The sequence below is a fragment of the Oryx dammah genome, unplaced genomic scaffold, assembly GCF_014754425.2.
Source record: "Oryx dammah isolate SB20612 unplaced genomic scaffold, SCBI_Odam_1.1 HiC_scaffold_1, whole genome shotgun sequence".
Classification (NCBI taxonomy): domain Eukaryota; kingdom Metazoa; phylum Chordata; class Mammalia; order Artiodactyla; family Bovidae; genus Oryx; species Oryx dammah.
In genome coordinates, this window is record NW_024070185.1 from 26,312,474 (window position 1) to 26,325,704 (window position 13,231).

At 34.3% G+C, this 13,231-nt stretch overlaps 1 protein-coding gene across 3 annotated transcripts in view; it reads right to left on the reverse strand.

Annotated features, from left to right (window-relative positions):
- Positions 1 to 13,231, reverse strand: part of CNTLN (centlein) — a 360,480-nt gene that overhangs the window by 37,424 nt on the left and 309,825 nt on the right. For all 3 annotated transcript variants that reach the window (XM_040238523.1, XM_040238506.1, XM_040238514.1), the window contains exons 19-21: positions 10,539 to 10,730; positions 2,809 to 2,906; positions 979 to 1,105 (exon numbers count right to left, since the gene is read on the reverse strand). In XM_040238523.1, the coding sequence (XP_040094457.1) occupies positions 979 to 1,105; positions 2,809 to 2,906; positions 10,539 to 10,730 (417 nt within the window). The remainder of the gene's footprint in view (positions 1 to 978; positions 1,106 to 2,808; positions 2,907 to 10,538; positions 10,731 to 13,231) is intronic.

Genomic DNA, 13,231 nt, shown 5'->3' on the forward strand with positions numbered 1-13,231 from the left:
CAGAAACCAAACCAATATTGTAAAGCAATTATCCTTTAACTAAAAATAAATACATGTTTTAAAAAACCTAAAAAATACCAGAAGAAAACATTTTTTCAGTTTAATACTGTTAAAGATAAATGAATTCTTATACAAACACTGTATACTTCAAATGATTATTGAAGTTAAAATGAACAAAATTTAAAAGATAGCATTGAAAAAAACCTATATGAAGTAATTATAATTTGTGTGGGTATGTGGAAGAGAAAGAGAAAGAAAATCTGTACACATATTCTTGCTCATGTAAAATTTTCTCTCTTCCATTTGAGCATTACTTACATTTTTTACCTCCAACAAGGAAAATAAGGGAGATGTTCTCTCTGGAGTGGATGACATTTTGTGAATGCCAAAGCACAAGCTGCTTTATGATTTGTGTAAATAGCAGCTTTAAAAATTTTTAAACAAAAAATATCTCTTAGTCAGCAAACTGCTGATTTTACTTTAGGGTCAGATAGTGTACAATTATTTTAAATAAGAAAAGAGTCATCTCTTAAGTACACTGAATTAAACATGTACAAGGAAATACTTTAAAACAATTGTGGGGAGTACACTTTTTGAAGAACTGATAGTTATTAGCATATTTTTTCATTTAAAACACGTTTAATTCTATCATTATAAATGGTAGTTTTAAAGAAAATGTTGAATATAATAGAATTTCGAATTTCAAAAATATTACAGATTTTTAAAAATTAAACTGAACTTCTCATGGTATGTTTACAATATAAAAAGAATGAATGGCTATAATATGTGTGAGATTTTGTCTTCAATTTTAAAACAGAAAATGTACTTTCAGAGCAAATGATGTAATTATGTAACAACACAGGTATATTTTATGAATATTTACTACACATTTTGTTAAGATTGACTATTGAAGTTAAGAAAGTAAATACAAAGGGGAGTGATCTTTTTTTTAGTGTCAGTGAACATAAAAATTGATACCTTTTTTTCAAGATTTTCTAGCATTTCATTAATACTCTCATTACTTTCCAAATTTACTTTCTGTCGAAATTTCAAGTCCTCTATCAAATGTCTTTTCATGGTTATATCTCTCTCCATTCGAGACATCCTTGAAAGGGAAAAAAAGGCATTTATCAAGAGTGATAGAAAATACTGCAATAGTGATAGTATCTTACATATTATCCAATGTTATACCTACTGTAAATTTTTAAATGCTATCTGATTAATTGCAAATTAATAAAATAATTGCTTGGTTTAAAATACTGCTGTTAGTATTTTGAGTAAAATATTAAAATCTATAATCCAGCTGTGACTTGGTAAATGCAGTATTTTATATAAACATATGCATTAAAAAAAAGAACTGAGAAAGCTTAATAAAATTTTTTGAAAACTTAAAATTATTATATTTATATACCACTCATGCTTCCAAAAAAATAACAAGTAACATTTAGAGATTATCAAAATCATAACACTGATTGTTTCTGATAAACAATTCTATAATAAAGAAGTATAAAATTTGATAATATCATATAAAGACACTGAAGTGATTTATAATATCATATAAAGACATATCAGTGATTGAACTGATGTATCAGTTTAGCTTAAGGTGATAATGCTAAGTATAAAATGATAAATGTAATAACCACTATTACTATTATAATAAGAACAACAATAACTAACATTTAATGAATGTTTACTATGTACCAGTCACTGTTATAAGTGCTTTACATGTATTTCAATTCTAAGAACTTTATGAGTTAATTCTATTAACTTGAGATCCAGAGCTGGCAGGTAAAGAAGACAGGATTCAAAGAATGTTATCTAAAGTCCTCATTGGTAAACAGTAAGTAAGACTAACTCAATCTATCAAGAAGCTTCAAGATATTCTGCTTAAAAAAAATTAACCAATTTTCTTATCTAACAGTTTTATCTACTAAAGTGAAAGTGAATTTGCTCAGTCCTGTCTGACTCTTTGGGACCCCAGGGACTGTAGCCCAACCAGGCTCCTCTGTCCATGGGGATTTTCCAAGCAAGAATACTGGACTGAGTTGCCATTTCCTTTTCCAGGGGATCTTCCCAACCCAAGGAATGAACCCAGGTCTGCACTGTACCAGGTCCCACACTGCAGGCAGATGTTTTACCATTTGAGCCACTAGGGAAATTCCTTATCTACTAAGATCACTGTTAAGTAAGTGATCTCTAATTATGAATGACTAGACTTCTTTCTAAACACATCACTTCTAAGCTCTAGATATCTATAACAGTTACGGAAAGGAAACAATTTTGATTCTGTGAGACAGAATATTGTAAACTCCTTTTTTAGTATAAATACACAAAGTATAATATTTTATAATTCTTCAGTTATTTTAAATACAAACAAAACTCTTTTTTTCATCTTTGCTTTACAAGCTTAAGTAATAACTCCAATATAAATCAATATATATAATATATATGTACATATTTATAAATATATATATTTTATAGTCAAATAATTCCTACATTCTAAAGTTTTCTGTTCATAATGTTTAGGCCATTAACTGATATTTATTCAAGATTAAAATGTTGACTCTAAGAAGGAAAATCTAACTTTAAACATTTTTACTCTAATTAATAAAAGTAGTAACTATCTTGCCATCAACTATACTATATAGAATATTCTTTAAACTTTCATCTTATTTAGGTTCAAACATAAACTAAGAAAGGAAAACAATTTTAACATGTTCGTATTGTTTCTTGGGGTTAAGTATTTAATAGAGTTAATTGCCACTAGGTGGCACCAAATACAATGGATAAAAATATAAAGCAACCTACTTTTCATGCATTTCCTTTATGTGTTCTTCTTTTGCTAGGAGTTCAAATTTCAGAGACTTCAAGTTTGAAGATTGTTTAGTGAGTTCATTAGTTGCATTCTAGATTAAAAATACATATAAATTTAAATATACCTTGCAATCTTGTTCTAAGGCAGCATAAATATGTCATTCTCATGAACAGTAATAAAAATACAAAAATTATGGTTATAATTAAAATGAACATTTAAACACTTGAAAATGTTTCATTTTGTATGTTCTAATAGAAATATCAGGGCACACTAAAATTTTTATATAACATGTCAAAATCATAGAAGAACACACTCATATAATAATTGCAAAGATATTGCAAAAATATATTTATAGGAAATATAGATTTTACAAAATTTAAATGTGTATTACTAAGTATTTTTATGGTTTAATAAGATTACTTAAAACTAATTCTGGATTTACTAATAATCAGACTAAATACAGTCACAAATAATTTGCTGCACCTCCCACCAAGAGGATGGAATGGAGTCCATCTCCCATCCCTCTTAATCTGATCTGGCCTGTGATTTGCTTTGACAGAAAATATCTGGCATAAATGACATTGTGCAAATATCAGATCCAGGCTTTAAATTGTTGTAGCTTGCACCTTTGCCCTCCTGTAATGCTGCTCTGGGATCACCTACCAACAAGTACAGAGGAAAGGCCATTTGGAAGAATACTGAAGTACCCCAGATGAAGCCAAAGACCAATTGTAAGCCTGTGAGTGAGGCTCTCTTGGAACTTCCAGCCCAGATAAATCCTTGGTTTGGAATAATGCAGGTGTGTGAGGAGACCCAGCAAACAGCCCAAAAGAACTACCTAGTGAACCCACTGGATCATAAATTGCTATTGTTTTAAACTGCTACATTTTGGATAATTTGTTAGACAATAATAAATAACTGATCGAGAATCTCATGAATACTAAATACTTTCTTCCTTGAACCTGTATTGTTGCTGTTTAGTTGCTAAGTCCTGTCCAACTCTCTTTGTGACTCCATGGACTGCAGCCCATCCAGGCTCCTCTGTCCATGGGATTTCCCAGGCAAGAATACCGGGGTGCGTTGCCATTCTCTTCTCCAGGGGATCTTCCTGACCCAGGGATCAAACCCGTGTCTCCTGCATTGGCAGGTGGATTCTTTACCACTGAGCAACCTGGGAAGTATTTATATATAATTACTAGCTTTTCAAAGCAGAACAGCATTGTGGAATTTGTTGTTTGCACAGCTTAGGGGCCAGAGGTAGTAACTAGAGTGCCAGGGATCCCTAGCTTTCAATTTTGACTCAAATTCCAGGAAAACATGTACCCTAAGATATTTAGTGGTTTTGATATTTTGGATTTTTACCTATAAGATAGTGTTGACAGAAATTTATTCATGTGTTAAATTTTAAAAGTATTAAACTAATATAATAAAAATAATAATAGTCAAATTCTTTCTGGAATGACTGTTCATTCATTTAGAAATAACAATTCAAGATTACATTAACCAATTAAAGTGAAAGTGAACATCGCTCGGTTGTGTCTGACTCTTTGTGACCCCATGGACTATACAGTCCATGGAATTCTCCAGGCCAGAATACTAGAGTGTGTAGACCATTCCCTCCTTCAAGGAATCTTCCCAATCCAGGGATTGAACCCAGGTCTCCCACATTTCAGGCAGATTATCTTTACCAGCTGAGCCACTAGGGAAGCCCCCACATTAAGCAATAGTGAAACTTTAATATAATGATATTATATTATAAATATTATCACTACATTAATTGGTATCTTACTATGTCTAATTTATTACTACTGTATCATTATATAGTGATGCCTTTAAAATACATCATGATATAAATGGCTACTCAGACTTGCTCTGAATGGTCCCAGGCTGCTGTTTTTCTAATTTTGTATTTTTACCTTAGCATTTTTATATTTTCTTTATCTATCAATCTGTTGATCATAATTTCTTACTTCTCTATTTCTGCCTAAAAACAATCACCCTGTCCCTTAGTATGCATACTTCTAATTTGGTGTTTTCTGCTGAGAAGGTAAACAAATAAACTCAGTACAGCTGTATTTAAAATAAAAAACAATAGGTAGTAAATTAAGAGTGAAAATATCTTCAACAGAATAAACTAAGTAGATTTTAAGATAACTGATTCTTTTATGTTTTTAAATTTATGCTTGTTATTTTAGGTGGCTGAAAAATGCAGTAATTCTGACTTCTGGATAATTGAGGGATTATAGAATTATAATAAAACAATGCTAGCTTACAGATACTTTTGTTAGACTCTCTAAATCTCACAGCTATTTTAATCCTCAGAAATCCTTTTGAAGTGGGTACAAAGTTGTCCCTGTTCTAGACCTCTGGAAAAGCTAAGTAATTTCCTCAGTCAGGTCCCAGAAGTTACTGGATGAAAAATGATCAAACCCTAGGTCCCCTGACCCTTTTCCAATTCCTACAACAAAATATTTATCTGCAGCTACAAAATCTGGAGTAAAAGACATATTTCAAAGATGTCATAATGGTAATAATCTATCTTGGTTAGAGTTTTTTGGTTTAAGTTTATTAAATTCTTTTTAAAATTTCTGTATAAAAGCATGGACTCTGGAGTCCTACTGATTGAGTTCGAATCTCAGCTCTGCCTCTTTAGTAGCTTTGTGACCTTGAACAATTTAACTTACTCAGTTTTTTTAACTATCAAATACATATAATAATAGAACTTCTCTCATAGGCTTGAAATGAGTAATGAGTTAACATTTTTAAAAGACTTAGAACTAGACTGACAAGAGATTATATATAAAGTAAAAGTAGTTTAAAAACTATTATTCTTCATTATTAACTTACTGGAAAGCTGGAAGAGAACACAGGATATGTCAAAAAGTGGTCAAAAAAATCACAAATATAAATTAGTGCACTATTCAATCCAGATTGCATAAAAAGTTTCAAATTAAATAGAAATAACCAATGTATATATCATTTACTGGGAGGCAGTTTTATGTCACTATGTATCTTATTATCTATCTATATAAAGTTGAGTTCCTTGAGAAAATGTGTCTAATGGGCATAAAAATGAAGCTACAGAAAATGCACATGAGCCCTCTCATCTCTGAATGAACCGTGTACATCTCAGAGGTATACCTAAGAATTTACATAGAAAAGTTTAAATTAATTGGATAAAACAAAACAGATTGATGTAGATCTTTAAGAGGGTCAAATCTAACCAGGTTTTTTCTTTTTTTTTAAATAGGCATAGAAAACATTAAGTAGAAAATACTCTATTTCTTGGAAAATCATGTTAGCAATTTGATACCTGTTATGGGCTGAATTGTGTCCCGGCAAAATTCATATGCTAAAGTCCTAACCTTCCCCTTCAGAGTACCTCAAAATGTACTTGGTCTGTCTAGTCAAGGCTATGGTTTTTCCAGTGGTCATGTATGGATGTGACAGTTGGACTGTGAAGAAAGCTGAGCGCCTAAGAATTGATGCTCTTGAACTGTGTGATGTTGGACAAGACTCTTGAGAGTCCCTTGGACTGCAAGGAGATCCAACCAGTCCATCCTAAAAGAGGTCAGTCCTGGGTGTTCAATGGAAGGAATGATGTTGAAGCTGAAACTCCAATACTCTGGCCACCTCATGCGAAGAGTTGACTCATTGGAAAAGACACTGATGCTGGGAGGGATTGGGGGCAGGAGGAGAAGGGGACGACAGAGGATGAGATGGCTGGGTGGCATCACTGACTTGATGGACAGGAGTTTGGGAAACTCTGGGAGTTGGTAATGGACAGGTAGGCCTGCCGTGCTGCAATTCATGAGGTCACAAAGAGTCGACACAACTGAGCGACTGAACTGAATTAGGTAAAATGAGGTCACATGGAAAGGCGTTTATCTAATATGACTGGTTTCCTTATAAGAGAAGAACTAAAACATGCCACACAGCCTGAGAGATGGCAATGTGAGGGCACAGCAAGAAGGTGGCCATCCACAAGACAAGAAAAGAGGCCTTCAGTTCAGTTTAGTTCAGTCGCTCAGTCATGTCCAACTCTTTGCAAGCCCATAAACCACAGCAAGCCAGGCCTCCCTGTCCATCACCATCTCCTGGAGTTCACTCAAACTCAAGTCCATCAAGTTGGTGATGCCATCCAGCCATCTCATCCTCTGTTGTCCCCTTCTCTTCCTGCCCCCAATCCCTCCCAGCATCAGGGTCTTTTAAAATGAGTCAACTCTTCACATGAGGTGGTCCAAGTACTGGAGTTTCAGCTTTAGCATCATTCCTTCCAAAGAACACCCAGGGCTGATCTCCTTTAGGATGGACTGGTTGGATCTCCTTGCAGTCCAAGGGACTCTCAAAAGTCTTCTCCAACACCACGGTTCAAAAGCATCAATTCTTAGGCTCTCAGCTTTCTTCACAGTCCAACTCTCACATCCATACATGACCACTGGAAATACCATAGCCTTGACTAGACGGACCTTTGTTGGCAAAGTAATGCCAACAAAGGCATTACTGCTTTATATGCTATCTAGGTTGGTCATAACTTTTCTTCCAAGGAGTAAACGTCTTTTAATTTCGTGGCTGCAGTCACCATCTGCAGTGATTTTGGAGCCCAAAAAAATAAAGTCTGACACTGTTTCCCCATCTATTTCCCATGAAGTGATGGGACCAGATGCCATGATCTTCGTTTTCTGAATGTTGAGCTTTAAGTCAACTTTTTCACTCTCCTCTTTCACTTTCATCAACAGGCTTTTTAGTTCCTCTTCACTTTCTGCCATAAGGGTGGTGTCATCTGCATATCTGAGGTTATTGATATTTCTCCTGGCAATCTTGATTCCAGCTTGTGCTTTTTCCAGCCCAGCGTTTCTCATGATGTACTCTGCATATAAGTTAAATAAGCAGGGTGACAATATACAGCCTTGACGTACTCCTTTTCCTATTTGGAACCAGTCTGTTGTTCCATGTCCAGTTGTAACTGTTGCTTCCTGACCTGCATATAGGTTTCTCAAGAGGCAGGTCAGGTGGTATGGTATTCCCATCTCTTGAAGAATTTTCCACAGTTTATTGGGATCCACACAGTCAAACGCTTTGGCATAGTCAAGACAGCAGAAATAGATGTTTTTCTGGAACTCTCTTGCTTTTTCCATGATCCAGCGGATGTTGGCAATTTGATCTCTGGTTCCTCTGCCTTTTCTAAAACCAGCTTGAACATCAGGAAGTTCACGGTTCACGTATTGCTGAAGCCTGGCTTGGAGAATTTTGAGCATTACTTTATTAGTGTGTGAGATGAGTGCAGTTGTGTGGTAGTTTGAGCATTCTTTGGCATTGCCTTTCTTTGGGATTAGAATGAAAACTGACTTTTTCCAGTCCTGTGGACACTGTTGAGTTTTCCAAATTTGCTGGCATATTGAGTGCAGTACTTTCACAGCATCATCTTTCAGGATTTGAAATAGCTCCACTGGAATTCCATCACCTCCACTAGCTTTGTTCGTAGTGATGCTTTCTAAGGCCCACTTGACTTCACATTCCAGGAGGTCTGGCTCTAGGTGAGTGATCATACCATCGTGATTATCTTGGTCATGAAGATCTTTTTTGTATAGCTCTTCTGTGTATTCTTGCCACCTCTTCTTAATATCTTCTGCTTCTGTTAGGTCCATACCATTTCTGTCCTTTATCGAGCCCATCTTTGCATGAAATGTTCCCTTGGTATCTCTAATTTTCTTGAAGAGATCTCTAGTCTTTCCCATAGGAAATCAAGCTTGGCACTACTTTCAGCTTTGATTTCTAGACTCCAGAACTATGGGAAAAAAAACTTCTATTATTCAAGCCAGCCACTGGATCGTATTTTGTTATGGCAATCCTAGTAAACCAACAGAATATCAAAACATAAATTGTAATAACTAGATTACTAGGTACTTAAAAGTACCTAGTCTTCCAGAGTATTTCCATATTAAAACATGAAATAAGACAAAAGTAAAGATTTATCCTTTTCATCCCTATGTAGCCTGGTCAGTTTTTCAGGACTCCAAGTTAGATATGGACAATGTCACTTCAAACTTACATCAAGCATGATCTAAATTGATTTAGGCATTCTTATTAGTCTCACCTTTAAGACACATTCTTTCAAAGTGAGGATGATTTATACATGGGTAAAAACTTACACCATGGGACACCATGCTCCAAGAAGTTTACAGATATCCATATAGGCCTATTACCAAAATTTGTTACCAAGTATTAAAAGTAAGCAAAATCAAATAAGTAAAATAAAAATCAACTGAAAATTACTGACAATTAAAAAATTTAGATGTCAGATTAGACATTATTGGATTTAACAATCTATTTTATCTTGGTGAAAACAAAGCTATTAGGCACATAAGACAAATATAAGAATCACAGAACTGTGAAAAAAGTCTCTGTGGTAGACAAGATCGCCACAGAAGACCTCAATGGATTTTATCCTCCACATAAAATCTAAACACTGCAACGTTCAATTTATACATTTTACTCCATTTTATTCAGTCAGAAACACATTTTAGGAGAAGATATACAGACCCAAACTTGCACAACTATTTTTTCTCATTTCTATTATGTAAGGTAGTTAAAACTTATAAAATGTAGTTGTTAAGGCAAGTTCTGTACACAAGACCTCTCTGAAAAATGACTTTTAATAAGCATCTAAGTTAATATCAATTGTTTTATCTGATTATTAATAATAAAGCAAAATATTTTCAAGCAATAGTACATGAACTTATTTTAAACTTTATCCTACTTTATCCTACTAGTAACCCTTCATTTAAAGATGTTATTATTAGAGAGAACACATATAATATTTTAGATTGAAAGGAACAGAGTCTATTGGACAATTCTATACCTTAATACTCTCATAACAGTCATGGTTATTACTGTTATATTCTGTGCATTTTCAATCAGAATTTTCTTTCTAGTAACTCTCATTATAGCTATGGTCTCACATACATTTAGCTTCCAGAGAGCAATCCCACTGAAGAAAATAATTAATATGTGAGGAATAAATGAGCATGTTTTAAGAAGCATGAAAGTAAACTTTCCAATTAAAACTCACAAATCCTACTGCTTACACGATATTTCTCTTTAGCATAAAGCCAATCTTACTTTTACATTGCTGACAGTTTCACCTAGACTTAAGACATGATTCTTTGTAAACAAAAGGAACACTGCTTTTTATTCTCACTCTCAGGTTTAACTTGCTGAAATCTATTAAACCAACTCACCTTTGCTCTGTGCCTCCTCTCTCTTCCTCTAGTTCCCCTTCTCCAACAAAGAACCACCAAATTAAAATAGTAGCAAATATGTACAGGAAAGCAAATCTATTTATGTTGATACATTACATGTTTGAAAACAATTCTGCTCAGTAGCAGGCAGAGAGGAATTGAATAGTGGAATAAATGGCAATGGCCAGTTTCCATCATCTCCTAAGTTAGGATCTCATAGTATCTTGTCATTTTTTTCAAGGAATAGTATTATGAATTACCAGATAAGAATCTATCATGTTAAAAAGAAAGAGGAGGCTAAGTGTAGTATTAATAATTTAAGGATTATTTATACCATAATTTACCTTTATTAGTAAAGTAAAATTAGAACTGACAGAAACATATCTTTAAGGATTCTTAAATGATATTCTTAAAATATTCTTTAAGGATATCTTTAAACATATCTTTAACACGTTTTCATCTTTAATAAAATTTATAATCACCTTTAGTTTACACTGCAATTGCTTCATTTCCAAATCCATGCTCCTTGAAGGGCCAAGTGATGTAATCTGTATCCGTGGAACTGTTACCTGGGCAACTTCTTCAGTCAAACATGTGATTTCAGATGAAGATTCTACTGTCTTTAGTAAATCTTCTTTTTCTTTTCGAAGCTCAGCCAAATCTGAATTTAGCTTCTTTTTAAAGAAAATAAGTATAAATTTGTTATAAAAGCAATTACAGTTAACCTAACAACTATCATGTCAACAAAGGTCCGTCTCGTCAAGGCTATGGTTTTTCCAGTGGTCATGTATGGATGTGAGAGCTGGACTATGAAGAAAGCTGAGCGCCAAAGAATTGATGCTTTTGAACTGTGCTGTTGCAGAAGACTCCTGAGAGTCCCTTGGACTGCAAGGAGATCCAACCAGTCCATCCTAAAGAAGATCAGTCCTGGGTGTTCACTGGAAGGACTGATGTTGAAGCTGAAACTCCAATTCTTTGGCCACCTGATGCGAGGAGCTGACTCATTTGAAAAGACCTTGATGTTGGGAAAGACTGAAGGCAGGAGAAGGGGACAACAGAGGATGAAATGGTTAGATGGCATCACGGACTCAATGGACATGAGTCTGGGTAAACTCCAGGAGTTGGTGATGGACAGGGAGGCCTGGCGTGCTGTGGTTCATGGGGTCGCAAAGGGTCAGATATGACTGAGCAACTGAACTGAACTGAACTGAACAACTATCAGCATCAATTTGTACAGGTAGGAAAATGCTAACCAAAAAAGTGACACTAACTATAAAAGGTTATTTTAGAAAAATTTTAATTTCCACTAGTTTTTGCTCAAGGTTGTAAGGCTTTTAAAGGTTAAAAGAAAATAAACTAGCTGTACTCAGTATCTTTTGGTTAGCTGGTCTTTACTCATGATGTGCTATTTCTTTGCCTTCATATAAATGCGAGTGTGCCAGAGATTCACATATTTGATAACCTTGTCTTCAGGGCTGATATCCTTAACTTGTAAAAGCCAAGCTGGAGCAGGACAGGATAACAGATGTTAGTTGTTTATTCCATTGGGTAAGTCTTACCACCCTATACAGCAGCCAAAATGCTTCTCATTTAGCAACATAAATGTTAAGTCCAATTAGCAGAAGAGGCTTATTAGAGATTTAGTTCAAATAAATAGCATACAAATGAATTCGCTCAGTTTTACGCACTTGATTGATAGTTGACAATCCTCTTTGTAATGTTGAGGTAGATTATATTGAACTCCTTACATTCAAATTTTTAATAACATAAACATTTTACTAAATGACATACTGGTAATGCTTTTATGAAACAGTGTAAAAGAAACCATCTTAATGTTATCCCCTCTCATTCACCAATCTGTAGTCAGCAGAATGCCACCAAGCTGTAATGGCATAACAACCTAGAGATCCTTAAAAGGATAACTGCACTACTATTTTATTATTCCAAAGAAGCTTATAATATGGTAGTTTAACATAAGGAACAATTAGACAAAATTGCTTAAATCTCTCAGAGGGGGAAAAAATCTTTCTTTGTTAAGAATTCTAATTAAAACAGTAAAAGATCTGCTAACACATACAGTCATATATATATATAGTCATATATATATGGGACATAAGTTATTTAAGCATTAACAGTATGTTTAAACACAATCTCTAAAAGAATACCAATAAATCTATAATTTCATATGTATGTGTGTGTTCATGTGTATACTGTAAAATATGGATATTTCAGATCATGAATTTAGAACTAGTGCTTGATATATTTGAGATTAAACTATGTTTTTGTGAAGTAAGAAGTATGTTCGGATGATAAAAACTTGTTTCTTTGGCTGTATTTCAACCTATGATCTAAAAGGTTGTTTTTTTAGATTTTCAGGAAATATTTACTTGATTGTCCCAAAGGTAACAACTACTTAACATCTAAAAGCGAACTCATAATTTCCCTAAATCTGAAAATCTTCCTGGTTATCATGTTCATTAATGCTCTGTGTCCAATCAGTTGGCAGGTTCTATAAATGATGTAATGTTTATCATACTCATTTCCTTCTGCAACTTTCTTAATGACAAAGACTTATTATCCCACTAAGACCATTGCAATAGCCTCACAGGCGACCTTTCTCTATGTTCAGACCATCTTTTATGCAGCTTCCCAAAACAACACTGACCTGTGATTCTCTTATTCAAAATTCTTCAGACGTTCCTCAGCACAAAAGACTAAAGCTCAGATATTTGTGGTTATTATAAAGCTCTGTCAGATTTAGCTTCAAATTGTGTTTCAGTCAGATATCACTTGCAGTCAAACTCACCTGCTCTTCCCCAAACCTTTCAGCCATTTCTACTTTGATGACTCTACACATGGTATTTCCTCTGCTGAAATCTCTCTCATGTGTAAAGTATTTCCTCCTTTCTGAAGCCTTCTCTGCAGTTTTCTTCTCTTTTTTTTTCAATCAAGTAGCTTCTTCATTTTCTTAGCTCAAAAGCATGTGCCTGTTCCTCAAACCACGAACCTGAGTAAAGCCTTGAGAAAAGACTATGCGTTTGTTCACCTATGTATCCACCCCCAACCCCAACATGGTATCTAAAAGCTATGCCTTCTATAGACTAAGAACCAGAAGAAAGATTTCAAAAATTCAAGCCTACCTTTTTGTAACACAGATGGTAGTATAAAGGTACAT